The sequence below is a fragment of the Prorops nasuta genome, unplaced genomic scaffold, assembly GCF_024137725.1.
Source record: "Prorops nasuta isolate Cenicafe-Biocafe unplaced genomic scaffold, Cenicafe_Pnas_1.2 PNAS00008, whole genome shotgun sequence".
In the NCBI taxonomy this organism is placed as follows: Eukaryota; Metazoa; Arthropoda; class Insecta; order Hymenoptera; family Bethylidae; genus Prorops; species Prorops nasuta.
Window position 1 is genome coordinate 6,412,526 of NW_027116805.1, and position 21,848 is coordinate 6,434,373.

Genomic DNA, 21,848 nt, shown 5'->3' on the forward strand with positions numbered 1-21,848 from the left:
AACACGGTGGTAGCAACAATAAGTCATAATAGCGTTTTAACCACATACGTCATTGAAATATTAAATGTTTATAAAAATTCCAAATGTGATTTATATCCTGAAATGCTGCTGATCCAATTTTTCATTAATCTCAATTAATAAAGAACGAGTTTTTAGTGCTTATTTGTATACTAGAACAATGGCAAATGATCGAGAAGTGTTAAGGGATGTTTGGGATGGAAAAATACCCGTTTGCTTTATATTGAATACTGAGGAAATATGTGACTTAGCAGGACCAGATCCCTTTTATCTTATGGTTCCTAGGTTAAGTTATTTTCCTCTTTGTACAGAAAAGGTAAAATCAATTGAAACTACTTATCGAATTTACCTACCATGAAAATTGGACTTTAACTAAATTTTATCATATATTATTCTCGCGTATTTAGGTGAAAAAGCATTTTATGCGACATATTCAAGAAAATGATAAACAGGAGATGTGGCTAGAATTTAATGGAATCCCATTGAAATGGCATTATCCGATTGGTGTACTTTTAGATATTTATGCCAATGATATTCAATTACCGTGGACCATTGTGGTACATTTCAATAATTTTCCTGAGAATGCTCTGATTCATTGCAACAATAAGTAAGTAAGCTGAAAACATCCAAGCAAAGTTTACACTTTATATGATATATATGACCTTTTTTTTAGGGATGTGGTAGAAGCACATTTTTTATCATGCATAAAGGAGGCCGATGTATTAAAGCATCGGGGTCAAATTGTTTCAAGCATGCAAAAAAAGGATCATCATCAGTTATGGCTTGGCCTAGTTAATGATAAGTTTGATCAGTTTTGGTCGGTTAATCGTAGATTGATGGAAACAGCTAGCCCTGAGGAGGGTTTCAAGCATATACCCTTCCGTTGTTATATTAATGAAGATAAATTTGTACAGAAACTAGTAAAGCCTATTAATGAGGAGGGTCATCGTGAGACATTGAAGAATTTATTAGAGCAAGTGCTTCCTGATAATGAGAATGGTAAAAAATATTAATAGTAATTTCTCTTTAAAGAATACAATAATCTTCAAAAGCTCTATTCTTTGATTTTAGTTCAAGTACGCACTCATGGAATCATTCCCCCATTAGAGACACCTTTACAATGGATGGCAGAACATTTAAGCTACCCTGATAATTTTCTTCATCTTGTCGTAGCGACATCGTAACACACGTGCATTTAACTTTAATTTGCATTTTTATCCATTCTTTAAATTTACTCATAAAACAAATGCTTATAGAAGAATACTAATTTGTAAATATAGCTTCAATTTCTTTTCAATGTTCATTATATGCTTTGATAAATAAGCATAGTATCAACGCTTGTCATTAAATGTATAGAGATTAGACGAAAATAATTTATAATATATTTAACTTTATTTTAAAAAATTACTGTGGCGCAAATAGAAATTCCATACATTGTACTCTTAGTTTATCAGTTTCTAGTGAGAGACTTATTAGGAGTAAAGTGTCTATATCGTTAGCTTATGGTACAATTTTCGCGCGGTTTTTCATAGATTTTTGATAATTGAGACGAAAGACTTCTTCTACTTTGCGTTAATATGCCAGCTGCAGGTCTGCGTACAATTACTGGATCGCTTCCGCAACTGCTATATTCCATTGTCCTTCGACTTGGTCCAAAAGTAAGATAATTAGTTTCTTTATTGCTTTCCTGCTCCTAAAAAGATTCATAAGAAGCTGTACAAAAAACAAGTGCAAATTGTGTTTAAGAGAAAAGCTCATAGCTATTAGGAAATTATTACTTTAAAAATGATTAAAGAGGCGTCTTGGTATCTCCTTCGAATTTCTTCTTTTGTCAATTCTAACTGAACATCAGGTGACTTATATCGTGCAGTCATTAACGAAATTCCTTTCAGAGATTTTCTTCCATGGAGTTCAGTAATTATGAAAACGGAAGTTCTGCAATCATGGACTTGTTAATCACGGGTAGATGAGCCGTGATGAAAAACAATATCCCGAGTGTCCTTCGCGCGCTGAAAACATTACTATGTTTAACGAACTATTAAAATTACCAATAGCGGCAACAGGAAATTCTGCTATATTCACCTCCGCAATATAAATAAAATGACACGGAGAATTGGAAAACACACAACTGGAAAGCTTTCTACTTTATCGAGTATTGTCTCTTTCCACTTTGTAAAGACGACCAACGCAAGTTCAGTTTATAATTAGCCACTCTCTAAATGGAAACGAAAATATCAGCATTTGGAAGGTCTTTAACACCAAATTACCTATTTTAAGCTTACGCAGTTACAAGATTCATCTCATTAATATTAATAGATTCTTCTGTATACGTAAATGTATAGCTATACTATATATCTAAATTTGTCATTATAATTTTCACACGTTTAGTATTTAGTCACGTACTGCTGTATGAACAATAGTTACAAGACTAGATAGTGATTTTGGCTTCAAGAACGAATCAGTCGCGATGAGCGAGCGATTGGATTCAAGCCAGGGTTCCATTCTTTTTTCTCGTTTTCGAAGTAACAGAAATTCAGAGAAAAAAGGTTTCCTTGTGCGCGCGCGCGTGCGTAAGAGAAAGAAAGAGAGAGGGAGATACCTCTTCTTTAAACATACAGAATCATTACGCGAAGAACTTTATTCTATAAATAAGTAATGTCTGCAACTTCTATATAAATATAAAGCGTCAGTTTAATTTGTTCAATTTTTTTTAAGAAAATGAATTTTCCTATTTCACAAGCAGCAGGTAAAAAATTATAAAAAGAATCATCCCCTAAGGGAATAAATAAATAAATATATATATACATCATTTTTATATTTCTACTATAATGTCAACTAGGGTGTTTATTGGCAATGATTAACACGTTGCATCAGTCAAGTGTTTCGATTCAAGGTCCGCTTTGCGCGCATACGGTGGCCTCAATAAAAATGCAGATCGCGTGTCTCTTACTGTCAGTTCGATATATGCTGCAGTTTTTGGCTGATTTATAAGTATTTTCTTCTCATCTCGTGGTCAATGTTCCTTTTAACGATTGTTTAATTACGCGCGTATAGTATTCCCCTTACCTACAGGCATGCGTAAAACGTCACACACGCGTTTGTCATGGGTCGCTTTTAAAAATAGATTTACTTCTTACGCTCGACTTATTATTATCCAGATGAAAAGGAGTCACTTCGATTACGACACACCTTTTCTAAATGATTCTATTAGGACTGCTTTAAAAAGAATCACGGCTTTTCCTCATTCCTTAAGTCCATTAAAAACCGCAATGCAAAAATACATACATATTACTCAGCGTATATAACGAAAGAGTATTTAACATCAATATATACAAAATTGGAGGATTTTTTATATATAAGAATAAGGAAATATATTCATATATTGTTCTTATCGTACTTCTTGTTTAGAAAATAAATAAAGAAATGAGAGAGAATGTGTAATAGCACAGAAAAGATTTACTTTTTACCTTATCGTAGCGGGTAAAGTAGAAATCTTCCCACCTCATGGATATCTACTAATGGTAAAAGCCTCACAATAAAGTTGTTGTACAATGTGTTGCATCCGGTTAGTATTATACATGCAACTTACAAGTTGTTTATATTGTCCCACGTGTAGGTTTATCGTAAGGCTTGTTATGTTAAAAGATAATTATAAGGATAATTTTTCAATCTCCCATTTCATCCTGAAATTAAGAAAGCAGATGAATGGATAAATTTGTGAAAAATAAGCCGTGTATCTTTGAGCAAATTTGATTATATTGCAGAAGGAAAGCGTTACGTTTCGTACAACTACTTGCAAAATTGAGTTGAATGACTCGTGTAATTATCATACAAGTTTTGATAAGAATGCAAAATCTTTCTAGGTGCGTGGCAACGATCCTTTATAATGGAGTGGGCGAGTGCACACACGCGTTTATGCAATATATTTACGGGCAAGTGCGTGTTTAGAAAGTTAAAGTGCTGCATTGTACGTGTGCATAACTGCATGCTGCAGTGTGACTACCAAGCGAATTGATAACCGAAAGGTCAGGAAAATTCGGTGCAATGGTCATAACGAAGAGTCATATTTCATTGTTTACTCTACTTTAATTCTGACTTGAATATTTTCTTCCTCGCAAATACTCATTGCATAGTGTATACAGTATAACGTATACGTACACGTCAGATGTAACACGTGACATTCGAGGAATTTTATTGCACAATATTAATTGCCAGAGAAAAAAATTCAAAGGGACCATCTGTATATACTTGATTCAGTTATAACATGTATTAAACTTTAACATTAACTGACATAACATTAAAAGACTGTTGTAAGTTGTCTTGAATGTTATTATTCGAAACGATGCGATAAAACTTCGTTTCATTCATGCATTGGCTCGTATAGATTTCGAGAGAGTACTATTTATTATGATAATAATAATAAAATATAAGAGTTTTGCTATAGCGAATAGTCTATTCATAATATTAATTGTCGGAAAATCGTTAAAGCGATGACCTTGAAGAAGGTCATCAGATTAACTAGATATGTACTGTTATTCCCAATAGGTATTTTTTCCATATAAAATAGATTAACTTGAAAACGACAGAACATGACGTATAGGGAGTAAGACCTTAACTTTACTCGTTCTATCGTACATTATGCTTATAGTACTTATAGCATACCATATGCTAAGGTTATTTAAGAAAAAGGTCTTGGAAAAGATTGACAAGTGAATTCATTAAAATAATCTCTTATATATTTTCTCGAATTTTTTCATATCTATCGTTATTACTTTATAGTACAATATATTTAAAATACAATAATTTTTCAATCTGTGAGCGTGTAAAAAAGTGATACTTCTTTCTCTTCGTTGCATATAAACAATATTCTCCGAATTTTCTGACAAACATCATTTCTTGTCGCTTTATATAAATATTCCACAGGTCCCTGTGAATATATTTACATGTAGCCAAACTGGAAATTCGTCTCCCTCTTTTAAGGTACGCTTCTCTTTTCTACCAATTTTATTACAATAGATTTGTCATTTTCTATTACACTATATAATTAATTTATCACATTTTCTTTCTTTATAATAGAATAATTTCTCAATACATGCTTTCGCATCTACTTGCTAATTAAATAATGCCTTTGCTATTATTATAGGCACACAATTTTCATCACATTAATTTGAGCTGTCTGGGACGAAGGAACAACCATATATATATAAATATGTATTCTATAGAATTGGGGCAAATAAAAAATATATATTTTTTTAACACGTGTATATCATTTTAGAGAGTATCCAATTGACTCAATTATTTGCAATAAACGTATCGATAAGGAGATTCCTTTACGTTGAAAACTTATTGCTTCAATATGATTTGGACATGCGATGTAAGTTTTTTTCGATGAAACGATTTCCACTAGCAGTAGATAGGCAAAAAATACGTCTTTATATATAAATATATAGCATAAGTAAGGCACAGTCGTTCCAGAGACAAGGTTCCTTTTTAATAATTCTAAAAAATATACTTTTATGAAAATAATTCTTTCTTCAAAAACGTTTGTCATTCATACACAAACAAACACGCACGCGCGCACATGCACACAGAGAAATTTTGATAAATACTGTCGATAAACTCTCGTATCGTTTTTTATATACCTTTTCAAAGTCCACTACGATTCGGTTACGCTCAAGTTTCATTTATTACTGTACAACACGTGCACGCATGCACACATTTTAATTAAAGATACACGCTTTGCATGTGCTTACAAATTATTTATTGCTTATACACGTCTCGTAATAGACTCTTGTCGGCTGTGTTTACATACACACACAGGCACGCACACGTACGAAGAAACAAACTAGCAGCACGGGAAAAAGAAAATTTTCCTTTGTGTCAATCGAGTAATTATTGAAATCCTGTGTTAAAAAAAAAAGAAAAATACATTTGCGCCGTGCACACACTTGTGTGTGTACACGTAGTATACATCTGGAAAAAATGATTCTTTGCACCGTGTGCGTTCTTTACTTTCAAAAATCATTCAGAACACATTGACAGTCAACGTTTGTTTGTATATTATGTAAAATACGATATGGCATTATATATACTATATAATTCATTATGGCTTATATTTAAAGTACGCTTTATTATACATTGCGGAGGGATCGGAATCTATATACGCGTTTTTCGACAGCTTAAAATTTCATTAAGAAATACTCTGGTTTAATAAAAACCCGGAAAAATTAAAAACAAAGAAACTATTGAAGATTTTTAAATGTTCGAGGCTAATTAAAGCGGACCGTTTAACGCGCTTATTAGCCAGAATTTTGATTTATGATAGCAGATTTATTCGAGATTGAAAACTCTTCCATGGAGACAATGAAAGTGTTCTAAAATGATCCAAGAGCTGACGAGATGATTACGAAGAAGGGCAATTTGGCAAATCACAGCTCTGTAGACGAGAGTCGTTACATGGACGTTTCAATATTCTAGCTCGATCCGCACGCAACATTGTAGCAGTGAATCCAGTTGTGCAACAAGGAAATGGTGATTGATCAAAAGTACTGGTATATATATGTATACCCTTTGAATGAGTAAGACAGTGACGAAAATTTTTGTACAATTAACGAGCAATAAACTTAGCAATTAGACACTTTCTGCACTACTATTATCATTATTAATATTAAGGTGCGTCGGGTAACATTCGAACGACCCCTTTGATCTTTCCAAAAATCCTTAAAAGTACGAGATATCGATCTCCATTCCGATTGTCTTTGCACATTGGCCTAAAAAAAAATCATCTGGATCCCATAACACGTATTCCATATGATTTGCAAATATTGCTACTTAATAATATATTGCCTCAACGACAACCGAATTGCGTTCAATTTAATTTATTAAAACCAATGATTTTTCACACGATTATTTGTACGCCCAACGATTTTCGCTGAATTAAGAAAATAGTCAAGCAACAGCTATAAAAGTGCAGTCAAATACAGGGATAACAATAATTTATTAGTTAATTTATTGATAAAACGATAAAATTTATAATTATAATACAAATAAAGCTGTCTTGCAATTGGGCTAAATAATTTTGCACTGTGAGCGATGATTCTAGTCATGGTGCACATTAGTTTAATCATCATGAGGATACTATGAGATTTTTTGTAAATTCAACCGAAGAAATAGTTACAGTGAAAATAGAGCGGACGAAAGTCTAGATTTTACAATGGTCCCATTTTATCCGACGGCAAAACATTCGGGTTTCTCGGGTAAGACTTATCTTGCAATTACTTGGACTCGCGCGATAAAATTCTCTTATTATTTTATTTACATTTATATATAATATTCTATACATTATATAAGGCACGCAAATATTCTTCTTCTGTACCCATACGTTTGTTTATAAACTACTCTAAATGTATACATCGTGTCAAACAATTCGTAAAGCAGCAATCACCCCCCCCCCTCCCTCCTTTCCCCGAAGGCACATGGATTGATTTGGAACGGAAGTAATTACAACGATTGTGTACGTATAGTGTGTGTGTGTACTGCACCCCCCTCCCCCCGACTCCTTTCAAGAATTATGCTTTATTTTTGAATGCACAAACGTCGTAGAAAAATATCTTGGCGAGTTCGTACAACGAACATTAATCACTCTCTATCGCGTGTGTCTACGTGCAAAGTTACAATGGTCATTCTGCTTTGGCCCTTATATTTTTACATTTTATAGTATATTACACTAGACTAAAAAGAAGCTGGTAGGTAAGGCTGTGTGTGAAGACGGTGAGCATGACTTATGCGGAAAGGTTATTGTTTCTTGAGCAACTCGATATACTTGTCTCCAAAACGCGCAGGGCAGACGTAAAACTTTCGTGAGGGATTCGCTCAAAGTCGAATCAGCCATAACACTAATCAATTAAATCGTTAGACTAAATTTTCTCGGCTTAACGTTGTTTTAAAATTTTACTTACGCGTTGAATGTTTCTATCATACCCTCGAAGACGCGAAGGAACGCGTGAATAGAATGTTGAGAGAAGTAAAGTTTCTTCTTTGAAGAGAAAAAAATATAAACAAAAAACAATCTCGATGACTCTTCTCTCGAAATTTCCAACAGTTAAAGTCGATGGTCAAAAGTTGTTGAAAGCAACGTTGAGCTAAAAGAATAGAAGACGCTAACGTACGGTATCTTTACTAGCAACAGGCCTCTCGCCCAATCACCGATCAGCGTTTTATCCGAGTACGATCCGTGAAAACGATAAGCGCTTACGTGGCCCATACGTGTCGTAGATCACGTACCGACTGCTTACAATTTCCAGTCTCGTACCATCAATAAACATCAGCACGGATCGCTGGAATATACTCGCGCTAACTACCATAAAACCAAATTACACGACGCGTGGAGTGGCACGCCATAAGCTGGACGTTTAGTGAGAGGAACACACGCGACTGATAGCAGAGAAACGCATTCCACTCGCTACTTACGACGAGCCAGGCGCTTCACTCCACGCGCCGTGTAATTCCGACCTGGGAGAGTTAATCGAGAGGCCTGTTAAAACCAATGCGTTTTGAGGGAGGATATCTTTGAGAATTATCGCAGCTAAAAGTTTTGCGCCGCCTTGTGGTTTTACTTCTGCGCACAGATCGCAGGTCGATGGAGGATTAACAAACGGATTAAGAGACATTAAGTATGATGAGGGCTAGCGGGATATCGCACGAATGCACTTCTAACGCCAGGAAAGACTGCGCAAGGAACGTTATGGCTAGCCCTCCAAGAGACAGGGACTCTTAAGCTTAGTTCCAAAGCGTAATCATTGTCTCGATCCTCGTTCATGTTGCAAACGGCGTGGCAGTTGTTGTTGTTGTTGTTACCAAAGAGATTCGGAACGGTGGGACTGTCCGCGTTCGTCGACAGGGGCTTACTCACGGGATTGTCCAAATAGGGCTTGAACAATATGCCATCTTTCTTGGGTGTAGTGTGCGAAGAGGTTATGAGGCGCCGAGGAGGCGCCGGACGAGCAACGCCGTCGATAAGAAACTCGCCGCCGAATCCCTTGGGTTTCACGAGACACAAGGGAGTCTCCTGAGGAGGATCGTTGCTACGAGCAACTACACCAGCTTCGTCATACACCAGGAAGGACTTTTTCGCTGGCACCAGTACGCTCGAGCAACAAGATTCCATGCAATGCTTCCTCTTAAGCTCCGAAGAAGAAGAATCGAGTAAAGATGGCGCGTCGACCTGCTGAGAATCAGGATACTTGGGTGAATAGCAATAGAGTCCATCTCGAGTTACTCCTCCAGGCACGTAGTCCTGATAACAGGACGCGCTGCCGGTCGAACTCCTTGTAGGATCGACGACGCAACAGGAGTATCCGCAAGGTTTATTGATGATTGCGGTGGGAAGAGTATTGTTGGTCCCGTGGATTCGATAATAAGAGTTTTGTCGCTGCGGCGATGATTCCTCTTGCTTCCAGCAATAAGGAGGAAACCGTTCGTGGTCCATTTCTCCGTGATGATGCTGTTGCGGCGGGAGAGTTGACGCAATGTAATGTCCGGTTCTCAAGTCGACCGGTAACTCACCGGATGCCGAGATTTCTTGCATCGGGCCGAGTCGCTGGCGACTATTTCCTCGTAGCGCTATTTCTCCACGGAGTTCTGTCTCTTGGCCCAGCCATTTCTGTACTTGACGTCGGTTGATACCGAATTTCCTGGCGGTTGCTCGCTGATTGCCGGCGACGCCCGCGTCGCTGTGGAAGGCGTCAAGAACGTCCAGTTTGAATCTTAAGGAGAAGGAGCGTCGACGAGCAGAATCGCTGCAGTTGGAGGAATTTCTGCTGCCGTCGGGCAAAGCATCGAGAAGATCCGCTTCTTCGCTGTCGGAGCAGCTACTGCTGAATCTTTCGGGACTATTAACTTCTCTGGGACTGGAGGGCAAGGAATATACGCCTCCTGGTTTGTCCCGTTCGAAGCAGGAGGACGCATCATCGGCATCCTCATTGTTCGAATCTCTATCCGCGAGACGTCGCGTTTCTTCTTCGTTAAGCGTAGTAACAGCGACGGCAGCAGCAGCAGCAGCAGGCTTCACTGGTACATCAGCCTCGGGGGGGCCTCCCCCCACACGCAAAGGAGAAGGGAGGGAAGGAGGTGGAGGGGGAGGAGACCGCTTCCCATTCGCGACTGTTTCAGCCTCGTCTCCCTCTCCCTGGCACGCCATCGGCTTCTCGGAATCCAAGCTGGTGAAGAGGTGTGCGTGCTCACGCACGTGCACGTGCGGGCTCACCGCTGGCTGCTGCTGGCCGAGCCGTGGGGACTCGAAGTGAACGGACGTCGAGGTGACTGGTTGCGGTGGCGGGGCATCCGGGGTGACGCCGGGGGAATAGCTCGACTCGCACGGCTCTGCCTCTGGCACCGTCGCCATCGAGTCTACTGGGCTCCTTCGTTCCGTCTTTGTCATTGGCGTTTGCGTTGGCGCTTTTGTGTCTATTATAGTCGTTCCCGCAGCCACCGACGACAGCAACGACTTAGCACCAGGCTCTACGATCGAATCGAGCTCGTAGGTATCGGCCAGACGGTACCGTTGGTCGTAATTATCCTCCTGGTAAGAATGACTCGGTGGACGGCTACCGCTCTCCGCACTGCTAGACTCCGTCTCCTCTGGAAAGTTAGCCGTCTCGAGCTTGACGCGACAGCAAAAACAGTGCTCGGACTCGCATTGTCTGTCGGAGGAATTTGGCAGATGAGGAGGAGCTCGACAAGTAGGGTACTCGTTGCAATCGGTGGGTGAGGAGCGCAGGGACAACATAGGGATCGAGCAGAGGCGATGGGCAGGAGGACGAGAGGAAAGCGTAGGTGGGGGCCCAGCGGCCAGCTCGTCGCCGTGCAGTCTGGCGAGGCTGAGGTTCAAGGCCGGCGCCGTCACCGCTGGAACTGCGCCGCCGCCCGCGCTCTCCGATTGCTGCTGCTGTTGCTGCTTCGTCGTATTACCACCAGAATCCGCACAGCTGCTTCTCAAATTTTCTTCGCACTGCAACCATTTCTGTATCTGTCTCCTGTGAATCCCGTACTTTCTCGCAGTGGCACGCTGGTTGCCACGACAGTCAATGTCGTTTCTGTACGAGTCCAGTACCTTGAGCTTGAAGGCTGGGGCGAATATTCGTCTGCTACCCATGACCCCGACAGACTTTCGTACACTTTGCTGCAATTGCTGTTTTTCCTGCACCATTTTCACTGAACTTCCATCACAGAGCGTCTCGCCCACACCATGAGCCATAGCGTATAGTATTCACCCACTGTACCGGGAGTACAATCGCGATATTACACGAGAAAAACCGTCTTAATAGCGAGAAAACCGACGAGGATAACGATGCGTCTCGATCACTCTTAACCACGATAACAGCAGAGGCGACCACGACAACGACCACGACGACGACGACGGCGACGACGAGGATCGGGGGTGCCCTAACACGCGTAACATTGCACGGAGTGGCCTGGCTGGCCTGGCCGCGCTGAGCACGGAGTTCCTTTTAGGTCTTGGTAGATGCCGTAACTAATTTTCATCCCCACTATTCGTTGTTCGACTGCGGCTGCTTCCCACTGAAACTGTCTACCCTTCGCTCCCCTCCCTGGCCTAGTGCTACATTCTTCCTACTTGCTCTTTCATCGCCTCTCTCCAACGAAGCTCCCCCCACTCCGAATATTCGCCTCTCAAGCATTCCTCTCTCTCTCTCTCTCTCTCTCTTCAAGCCAGACGCCCCCTCCCCCCTCGCTCCCTTACCTCCCTCGGCCAACCACCACCATCGGGCGACTCCGACCGACACGGCCACCAGTCGTTCTTCTCGAATTTACGCTCGTCTTTCACGCGATCCGGGACTCTCGGGGAAAAAAGGATCGACCCTTTACTTCCAGTGCCGATTAAGAGTCTTTCGTGTACACCAGAGGACTACTAGAAACAGCCTCCTATATTCCCGTAGGAATCTGCTTTAGGCGCTTTTGGGCTTCCCTTACTCGCTTTGCTAGCGCTGCTTGTCCCACTTTTCTGTTCTAGGATTCCACTCTTTCGAAAGTCCAGTTTCGCCGAGTTATGTACGCTTACACACAACGATGCCTCGCATAATACTTGGAAGACAATTTTTACTCTAAGCGTTCGAGATTCAACGTCGATCCTCCAATCCATTGCAAAAAGTCTCCCATTTTTCCCCTTTAGGATAAACTGCTTCGTCCAAGCGTCCATTAAACAAGCCAGATGCATAGTTTCGCCGGTGTAAGCTGCAGAAAATATATTTTTCAAATTTACAAGAATATAGCTTACATGTATGATGGAACGAGTTTTCCTGCAGTTGATTACATATCTTATAATTACCTAGCACTGCAATATAGCTCTTATTTTCTAAACTCCATGTAAATTAATGCAGGTGTGGTAATAAGTACACTATAGCGAGTTTTTACACATAACCTGCATATACGCACAAATATATTCTTATATTAACTCTGTCAAAGCACACACAAATACAAAAAGATATCAAAAGTTTCCCCCGTTTATCAGGTTATCAATTTAATAACATCTTTCGTGCTTCGAAACCTCCGGAGATGTAGTTTCCATCTCTTTGACTTTTTCAAGTCAACTAACGTTAGCGCTGATACATACGATACGTCAACATAACCTGTACACAGGCATAATTTTATCAAAGCGCACACCAATATTGTAAAGATATCAAAGTTTCCCATGTTTATCGGGTCATCAATTTAATAACATCTTCGTTACTTTTTGCAGTCTCCGTTATCTAGAGAGCTAAGAGTTCCAGTAGATATAACATTTGCGGAAACTGAAGAAAGATACACGAACGGGTAGCTCCTCAATATTTAAAAGCATACTAGAAAACCAAACACACAAGCAAGTGTACATTTATTTATATGTGAAATGCGTCAACTGTGCTTGAACCAAAATACTTTTTATAACAGATTGTTGTGTGCAAGCGTTACACAGTGAGTTATATATATATATATATATATATATAAGATAATTAGCAAGCATTCATTGATAAAATATAAACGTTAAAAGATTGATCAAAAAAGTGGTAGGTCCCTACCTAAGCCCGGGCAAAGCGGAAAGAAATTCCTAACCTCTCCTCTGCTGGGTTTGGTCTTTCCGTTCAGAAGTTTGCTCCGTCTTTGTCTCTCTCGATAGAGTGGCGCGATTGTATGGTGGGGGCAGCAGAGGGGAAAGGAGAGCGTGTTGAAGGGAGAAGAGGCGTATAGAAGAGAAGAGGGGTTCTCTCGATCGCTGCTTTTGTCATCGCGTAGGCGCCCCTCTCGCCGCTTCTCGCACCTCGGCGCCGCCATCTTGTAGGCTTACTTCCGTTAATGACGCGCGGGAAACGTCACGCTGTTGGCGTGCCCGGCGCCATGTTGTCTGCTGAGGCGAGCCGCGCCGCCTGCTCGCAGCCAGCGTGGAGCCCGGATTTTTGCTCTCCCCTTTTCCCGCTTGCTCCGCTCGACCCCAACGCGCACCACCACCCGGAGGAATTCTTCGATCTCGATGCAGCTGGGAGCGGAGTGCAGCGAAAGTAATATTGCTTCGCTTCGACCTAACTCTCCTTAGCTCTGTACTCTTTCACAATGGAATTTAATGTGTGTATGGCCCTATCCAGGAGCACTCCTATTTTTTATGGCAGATTGTTTGGTTCACGTGTACATATTGTACATTCCTCTGGACAATTAAGTCGAAGGATCAACAAGGAACGCAATCGTATTTTTGATCACCACGTTCGTAAGGGCCGAAATTTCTTTCGTCGACACTTATCAACATGTTTACGACTCGTTTACCTATTTTAATTGCCTTTTTACTTTCAGAAAACCATTCTTAAGAAGAAGACTCAGCTCTTTGCTTGATTTAAGAAAAATAACAGCGCTTTTTATTTACCCTTCGCAAACATCAGACGGTTAAGCTTATCAGTGTTTTATACTAATAATGTGTAACTAAAGAATTAAACCTGATTTTTACACTAACAGCTGATAAAATTTGTAAGAGGTCGAAAAGAGCTTCTTGCATCAATTATACGCGATGAATGGATATTAAATAGTATTATTGGAATTTCTAACCAATCAAGAATGCGGAAAATAATTGTTTGGGAAAGAAAAGTTAAGTAACGGTGAACTGCGTATAGTCTGCCTGCAATTTATGCGACCTGATTGCTGGAAACGAATGGACAATACAAAGTACAGGGGGTAAGATAGAGAGGATGAGTCCGATTGTAAGGGACCGTAACGGTAAGGGGCTGCTGGCTGGTATTAACCAGCAAGGACAATAGTGATCACGTTACCCCGCTCGCTCCGCTGTAACATGGCCGACTTCGACCCTAATAGGCCTGACATTATCGGTAAAGCTAACATAGCCACCAGCGCTTTTCCTGGAAGGCAAATTCCCTTTACCACCGCCTTCCCTGTCGGCGACCGCGATACTCACACCCCCACATGGGCCTGAAAACTACCTTGTGGAAAGCGCTTGGTCTATTGTAACCGGTGCTTGTTCCTCCGCCTGTCTACCGAGTAGGTTAGGGTTGTGTTTATAAGGATTTGCAAAGGATTTTCAGGTGTCTCTGCAGTACAGACCTGAAATTCTACACTTTATAAATGGAATAATACCATAATAAGAACTTATAGCGATTGTAAAACTGACCAAGAATTATTTCGAAAACCCATCCAACCAATACAGCGATTATATTATTGCCTTTCGTGCTTCATTTTCACCATTCAATTCTAGTACCGTAATTCAGCGAGATGAATATATTCCTTATTTCACTAATCTAACCTATAACTTATTTTAAACTTGATTTATAAAACCAGGCATTTGTAAGTGTTTAAAGACAGCGGATTCAATCTGTTTTCTATATTTCCAGATTTACTATAATACTACGGCGCCTTCCCTTGCATTCTCTAATATCTGTATGTATATATGTATGCGCTACGGAATGAGATCACGTTGTTTTCGTGGCCTGAACCGGCGGTTAATGTGTTTAGCTGTCCGTATTCACGCGCGCCCTGACAGAGTTGCCAAGTTTCTCTTTCTTGCGGGGACGTGTATGTAGAGTAGACACCGTTCAGGCAGGCAACAGGGACCTGACGCAGCCGGTGACGCAAGCTTGGCTGGTGCGTACTACATACAGCGTACTGCGTACACACGTACATATACACAGCCAGAATGGAAAAGGGGGGAAGGGGGGATGTAGCGCCAAGAAGCGGCCTGCGGGCCTCGTAAATTTCCACAAGCGCAGCGGCGCCACCCTGGTTCGAAAGATAGCTAGAAAATCTACTATAAGTATATACAATGGAAAATGACGCACTTCACTTTACTCCTCTTGTTTACAACGGCAGCATTTATGCACCGATTGCTTTCTAATTGAATATTTAAGAGCAGAACATCCGACGGAGAAACTGCGTAGATGTAGATACTACCTAATTCCAGAAAATCCAGATTGCAGCAGGTATATCGCTTACTTGCTTGACCCTCTTACAGGCACGAGTTTTTACTTAAATATGTATATGTCTCATATAAAATTATTATGCTATGATTTACATTTTTGCAATAATACAATGATTCTGAAAACGCCGCCGTAAAACATCAGAGCGAATAAGTACAGAAGGAGCATTTGAATAATCCTATCAAAAAAATATAAGTATATCGCTCAGGATGACGAGAATTTATCTTTCACAATCTCTTGATTTAACGGCTGCTCTTATCTATGGTACCGTGGTCTATTTATAAAAAGGTATGTCTCATTGCCGATTATACTTTTTATCGATGATTGATTCAAGTTTTTGCTCAAAAAATAATATTTTAGTTACTGTGGTTTTGCAATATACCGATGACATTTGTCATTATATTTTTTAAAACCTTCGTCACAATTTCAATAGCAACTACTGGTCATTAGTTATTAAGTCTTCATTCTACTTAAATAACAGTACCGCTATATTTTATTGCATTGAAACAGTATCGGTTTTCTTGCTTACCCTGCTCTATTCTGCAATGACATACTCAACCCTAGTCTTTCTCCTTCTACCCTTGCTTACTTACAACACGAATTTCTCAGAATCACGTTGGCTATTCTTGGCTACCTCGGCCCCTTTGTAAAGTAATCGCGAGAAACGTCTGCGAATATTCGAACCGCGAGTTTCTTTTATCATAGAAAAAAAACCTTGCAGAATAATTTATATTAAAAATCTAATACTTCTAACAGCTTTTACTACATACTTATAATTAATTAAACTGATATGCATGTGTACTTACATAATCATGCTAATGGTCTATTATGATCTTTAACTAAAGCATAGAACAACTATAAATCACAGTTTAGTGTTAATATCTAATATTTTACCAATATATTTGGATGGCGGATGACGAAGAAGCGGGATAGATAAGAAGAAATATCGCAGATTTCACAGCTTTCCATACCGTTTTGTAATAATATACGAGATGATATTTGGTCTTTGATAATAAAATTTTTTACTGGTAGAAAATTGAAAAAAATGGTTGCCTCACATTGTCAATACAATTGCCTTTTTGTGAAAATAAAAAGGAAATATTTATATTATATATAATTAAAGTCCTAAAGATTTGTTTCTGTAAAGTGAATATGAATGCTGCATATATCTCAGAGCGAAACAATTATAATTGCTACTGGATAATGATGCAGCTCACTGTGTGACCATTTCAACAGTAGTGTTGGCACAAAAACAAATCATCATTACCGTCGGGTTCTCTGGACCTAGCTTTTGGATGTTATAATTTTGGTTTGCCCAACTCAAAATAACTACGAAAATAAGGCGATCTATGACACTTTTACAAGAATCTAGGCCTTTTGAAAATAGCAGCGAGGATCCTCAAGGTCAATCTACGAAAGGACATGAAAAAAATCACGAGATTGCTAGGAATCCTCGTAGACACAATTAATATAATGTATGCCTATGGATTAATTTTTCCAAAATGTAATGGCTTCTAATGAATGGAAGCCTCTTTGTCAAACAACCTGCTTTGCGTTATTTTGCAAAAAATAAATAAATAAAAAGTTATCACCTTTCTTATACGATATCAATGCAATCAAGTATTTAACATTTGCTTATACGAATATATTTTACCGTAAATTGTTCATTGCTTGTTTTTCATTTCTAATTGTTTCTCCTTAATTAATATTTATTTCATGCTGCTGCACAAGTATTTCTCTTCTCCCTTTCACTTCCTAGCCCTTGTGTTTAACTTTTCTTCAACTTTATTCATCTAATCTATCTTTACGTGGCTTCTTTTCTCTTCCTTTCCCTTCGCGTCCTCCTAGCAGTCCTGTAGAACCAGACGACGGACGACGCTTGCAATGGCCGACGCGGCCCCAAGGCCACGCCGAGATATGGCAACAACGCCAGTCGGTCCCGCCAGACAGGGTGTCGCCAGCCTCGCGCGTCCGGGTTTGGTTGTTAGACCTTAGAGAGGCACCACCGTATACACTCTAACACATCGGCATGTGGGTATTAAAATTATCCATATGTGTGGCGTGTGCCTGGAGAGCCTTCGGTTTTTAGTTTCAAATCGAAAGACGAAAGCATATATGTATTTTTTGATCTTAAGATTTTATCATGATCCCTTAGAAAGTTGCAATTTCATATTTCTATCAAGTCTAAACTCATTGTAAAATGCTGTATGCTCCGTTGATTTCATTTTAGTACAAAATCTCCGATTTTATTTATAAATCTCTGTACTTTTGATTGTTGATCGATATCTTCTGAATGTAATATTGATGAGAAGGATAAACTAATAAGTTGATTGATAAAAGATCTAAAGTTTAGCCAATAAGAATGTCCTTAAAAATTGTGGTATAAATTAATTTACTAACTCGTTTATTATTTAATATTTTAAACAATCAATGACATTCAAGCATTTATTATAGAGGTAAAAATTAATTTGTACAATAAGTATTTGTGTTAACTTAAATGCTAAATAATTTCAATATAAATAATCATGTGATCCCTAGCGGATTTGAGCACATCTATGTATATTGGTATAATTATAGTTTCAGTTTAGAATATCCGTAATAAGATATGACGTTATACAAAACTGCACAGTGTTTTCTTTATTTTTTTGTACCAAAAACTGATACTAAATACATTTTAATTATATTAATAATCCAAAAAACACTCAGAAACATATATGCATCATGTATAAACTAAAAATAAATTTTATTTCACAGTTCGTATAAGTAATTTGTAATATAAGTATAATTTCAGTATAAAATTAGTGGACTCAAATTTGCTAGGGATGTCCATGAGAGATAAGATATATATAATATTGCATGGATATTTTGTAACAATTAATCACATTTTAAAGAACTTTAGAAAACTATATGAACATAAGATGACATTCGAATTTTGTCAGTGCTGAAAAATTAGTTTAATCATGGTAACCCTGTAGTAAAAACACAATTTGTGCTATGGGTACATTACTTCAAAAGTGTGCTGAATTACAGCACAAGATATAGCTTGCAACATTTTTGCAGTGGGCTTAGCACATTCTTGTATAATCTGCAATATTAATGTAGATTAGATAAGCATATTTTGTTTTACTACTAAATTAGAGATTGTAGATTTTAGTTATACTTACATTTTGATCTTGAGGAACATGAACAGGAACAACAAGATTTATATTTATCATGTCCACACCGTTTATGGAAATTATTAAACTTCTGCATTCTGTTTCTAAACTTCCTAAAAAAAATATATATACATTAACAATTCGCTATATTTATTTTTATAGGATGTTAGTTTAACCTATAGAAGGCCGACATTTTTTTATATAAATTTAATAAATTTTTTTCTCAATTAATAGTTGTGTGTACACATATATGTAACCTATTGAGACTTGGGACGTGGAACCGCGCACATATTGACATTTAAGGGAGAATATATGTATATGTAAACTTATATATAAATAAAAAAAGTGCGGCAAAAATGAAAGAATTTACCAAATCTCAACACTGATATCATGCATATGCATCACTATATACATATTCTTAACATAATGCCACTATGTAGGTATCCTTATAGCAAATGTTTGTTAACGACTAGATGTAATTGCTTCGGCCCTCTAAAGGTTAATGTTAGTTTACAAATATTTCAAACGGATTTGTTAAATAAAAAGAGCAACATTTCTAGAAATATTATGTTATAAAAACTTGTCAGATTAAACAAACAACAATAGAGACCCCATTGTTTAAATTGAAACTCACCTTTATTTTTGATGACATTATAATCCTTTACAAAATTTGTACTTAATATTGTAACAATGCCTTAATAAAATTGAATTTTAAGTCAAGTATGTTATTAAGGTACTATTTCATAGCATTGAATATATAGTTCTGTAAATAATCGATTAACTGGAAACCATTTTACTTATTTGTTTAAGTATTATTTTATCTAAAACAAACCTGCGATCATGGAAATTCTGGCAATTGCCAACAAGTCTTACATAATTTTTATGCTCACTGTATTGTCCTGCAACAAACAATGAAAAATAAATTAATAAGTGCCTCGTTTTACCAAGGAAAGAATTAATTTATACTGTTGGTGCCCATTTGATTAAACATTGCATATTTTCTCAAACCACGTGAAATCTTTGCCACAACATTTTACCTTAAGTATATTGTTAATAATATAAGTGATCCTGAATCAGATTTAAGAATTTATTCAGGAAAAGGACTGGCAGGCTAAAGGTTAAACGTCATAGTTTTCGTTACTCCAAGGCCATTAGATTTAGAATAATTTCAAAACTAATTTTGTTACAAAGTTTATAAGAAATTCAACAAGTTGACAATTATACCCAGTATATTTTAAATAGTTTTGTTTTCATTACCTTTACTGCTATGCTCACAATGACAGTGGACTTTTTGATTTTGGTTTTGGCAGGAAGAACCCCTGCTTTCTACATTTTCTTTCTCTCCTACACATAGAGAAAGATTTTTAAACACTATACAAATAACATATATCACTAGATTAAGAAAAATACAATTTACCATCATTTTCTCGTATGATATTTGTGACCATCTCACTATTGCTGTTATTTGTTCCTTCGTTATTACTGGCTATTGTTTGATCAAATTGTTCACCATCTTTAGTTGTGCTGAAATAAGAATTTCATGTTCCTGTTACCACCTTAATACTTAGCTTTATTGAAATGCCTTGATTTAATTCAACAAACAAATTTATATTTACCTTGGTAAATTCTCATTAGGAGTTTTGATATTAGATGTACATTGTTTTATGTATTTACTCTCCACTGGACTAACATTTAAAGCATCATAAAGTGACGAAAATTTCTTGTGATTTAATAGACCTTGATTTTTAGCATACAAAAAATCGAATCCTAATCTCATTTTCTCTTTACGTAACCAATGTTTTTGCTCATTTTCCTGCTCGAGAAACCAATCCAATTTTTTTTTCAGTTTTCTGTACGTCTCTTGCATTTTTCTTTCAAAATCCATTACTAGAAATTATGATATTATTAGGAAAAAAATATAAAAATATAAAATTTTATAAAAAGATATTTTTGGCACTGCATTTTTTTTAGCAAATTCTTTAAAAATCCTTGCAATTGCTTTTTTCTTACACTATATATAAAAATAAATTTCAGTTGGGTATATGCCCATAGAGCACCAAAATACTTAAAGATATCTTTTAGGTGTCTTTTAGTCAATTGGATGACTAAAAGATGCCTTTAGGACAATTCTTAGTCAATTGTGCTGTACGGGTGGAGTATAGATTTAGAGTCAAAGTTGTTGGCTACCTTTATCTTATTTAATATTAAAGAAAACAATAAGATATTACAGTTATTAAAAACTATACAATCAAAGCGAAAAAAAATAAAGTGTTTCTTAGAAAAGATAAATAATATTTAAATGTTTTAGCATTTATTTAGTACTAAAGTACTAATTTTTAGTAAAATAGCAGTGCCCTCATATCTTTCACCTGTGATGAAATAACTGAGCCATTTATTTTGAAAATGACATAAGACACTTTTTTTTTAATGAAGATATTTAAGGGTATAAAAAGATATACCGTTAAATTGTAACCAATGTTATCGTGAACTGAATTTTTTTGAAAAAGTAACTTATGGCATTTTCAAAATAAACAATTCAACTATTAATCACAATTATTAACACAAACAAACCTGTTTTACTATACACTGACAAATCACATGGACACAATAAATTTAATTAAGAAGATAAAATAAACCTGCTAGGAAATTCGAATGTGCTAGGATTCGCACGCTGCTTCACTGTCGTACTGTGGGATGGAGAACTAGATGGACCTGTGGATGGACCCAGCAGTAATACCAAAGCTCCTACGTATGTTTGGCTTATTGTGTAGAGAGCCTTGTGGAGACTGGAGTGGAGAGGTGTTGTCTCGATGAAAACCGGAGATGAAAGAGAGGGAGTAACTTGGAGTGACTGCCGACTGGACATCTAGCCTCTAGCCTAGTCCTAGTCTAGCGGTAATTAGAATGACAAGAGGTTAAATTGTTGTGTGGCAAGCTGTTTACACCTCTACATACACCGAGCTTCGAATGGTAAAATGAGCACCTAACGGCAAATTGACCAATCATATTAATTCATTGTATGTTGGTTGGAGGCGTTGGAAGCTTTCCAAGCAAAGATACTCCAATAGGGAGTGGAGAATATTCCCGCCAAAACACAATTCATGGGTATGTAATTACACACATTCTACGCCACTATACAAAACGCATTTACTATATCCCGCCAGCTCCAGCCAGCTCTAAGCCTCTAACCATAAAAGCTCCAAATGTGGCAACA

The 21,848-nt window shown here is 37.8% G+C and overlaps 3 protein-coding genes and 1 long non-coding RNA gene across 7 annotated transcripts; 1 reads left to right on the plus strand and 3 right to left on the minus strand.

The window, feature by feature from the left end:
• Nucleotides 1-1,510, plus strand: Atg5 (autophagy protein 5). The gene is made up of 4 exons (XM_066730050.1): nucleotides 1-334; nucleotides 426-625; nucleotides 692-1,017; nucleotides 1,090-1,510. The coding sequence occupies exons 1-4, from the start codon at nucleotides 179-181 to the stop codon at nucleotides 1,200-1,202; spliced, it is 795 nt and encodes a 264-aa protein (XP_066586147.1). The 5' UTR covers nucleotides 1-178; the 3' UTR covers nucleotides 1,203-1,510.
• Nucleotides 1,511-1,568: 58 nt separating this feature from the next.
• LOC136775358 (uncharacterized) lies at nucleotides 1,569-13,169 on the minus strand. 2 transcript variants are annotated; one of them, XR_010822924.1, is made up of 4 exons: nucleotides 13,089-13,169; nucleotides 3,608-3,701; nucleotides 3,486-3,533; nucleotides 1,569-2,233 (listed from the first exon to the last, which is right to left on the minus strand). It is a non-coding gene; the product is annotated as an uncharacterized lncRNA (long non-coding RNA). The 2 variants fall into 2 exon arrangements; XR_010822923.1 differs by having other exon boundaries at nucleotides 3,486-3,701.
• On the minus strand, nucleotides 4,737-11,997 carry brk (brinker). Its single transcript, XM_066730049.1, has 2 exons — nucleotides 7,977-11,997; nucleotides 4,737-7,913 (listed from the first exon to the last, which is right to left on the minus strand). Exon 1 carries the CDS (start codon nucleotides 11,270-11,272, stop codon nucleotides 8,687-8,689), a length of 2,586 nt encoding a protein of 861 aa, XP_066586146.1. The 5' UTR covers nucleotides 11,273-11,997; the 3' UTR covers nucleotides 4,737-7,913; nucleotides 7,977-8,686.
• A 5,034-nt stretch (nucleotides 13,170-18,203) lies between the features above and the next one.
• Nucleotides 18,204-21,833, minus strand: LOC136775456 (uncharacterized). 3 transcript variants are annotated; one of them, XM_066730241.1, is made up of 8 exons: nucleotides 21,271-21,827; nucleotides 20,251-20,521; nucleotides 20,052-20,158; nucleotides 19,892-19,978; nucleotides 19,467-19,533; nucleotides 19,269-19,397; nucleotides 18,644-18,747; nucleotides 18,204-18,564 (listed from the first exon to the last, which is right to left on the minus strand). In XM_066730241.1, exons 2-6 carry the CDS (start codon nucleotides 20,517-20,519, stop codon nucleotides 19,376-19,378), a joined length of 552 nt encoding a protein of 183 aa, XP_066586338.1. In that variant the 5' UTR covers nucleotides 20,520-20,521; nucleotides 21,271-21,827; the 3' UTR covers nucleotides 18,204-18,564; nucleotides 18,644-18,747; nucleotides 19,269-19,375. The 3 variants fall into 3 exon arrangements, with proteins under 3 accessions (XP_066586338.1, XP_066586337.1, XP_066586336.1); XM_066730240.1 differs by having other exon boundaries at nucleotides 19,269-19,533; nucleotides 21,206-21,833; XM_066730239.1 differs by having other exon boundaries at nucleotides 19,269-19,533; nucleotides 21,271-21,831.
• Nucleotides 21,834-21,848: the final 15 nt, after the last annotated feature.

Excerpts from the sequence above, each read along its gene's own strand:
- Atg5 (XM_066730050.1), top strand. The coding sequence starts at position 179 with ATGGCAAATGATCGAGAAGTGTTAAGGGATGTTTGGGATGGAAAAATA. Across the intron at positions 335-425 it reads TTCCTCTTTGTACAGAAAAG|GTGAAAAAGCATTTTATGCG; the intron begins GTAAAATCAATT and ends TCGCGTATTTAG. Across the intron at positions 626-691 it reads CTGATTCATTGCAACAATAA|GGATGTGGTAGAAGCACATT; the intron begins GTAAGTAAGCTG and ends CCTTTTTTTTAG.
- brk (XM_066730049.1), bottom strand. The coding sequence starts at position 11,272 with ATGGCTCATGGTGTGGGCGAGACGCTCTGTGATGGAAGTTCAGTGAAA.
- LOC136775456 (XM_066730240.1), bottom strand. The coding sequence starts at position 20,519 with ATGGATTTTGAAAGAAAAATGCAAGAGACGTACAGAAAACTGAAAAAA. Across the intron at positions 20,159-20,250 it reads CCTAATGAGAATTTACCAAG|CACAACTAAAGATGGTGAAC; the intron begins GTAAATATAAAT and ends TTCTTATTTCAG. Across the intron at positions 19,979-20,051 it reads TATCATACGAGAAAATGATG|GAGAGAAAGAAAATGTAGAA; the intron begins GTAAATTGTATT and ends CTCTATGTGTAG.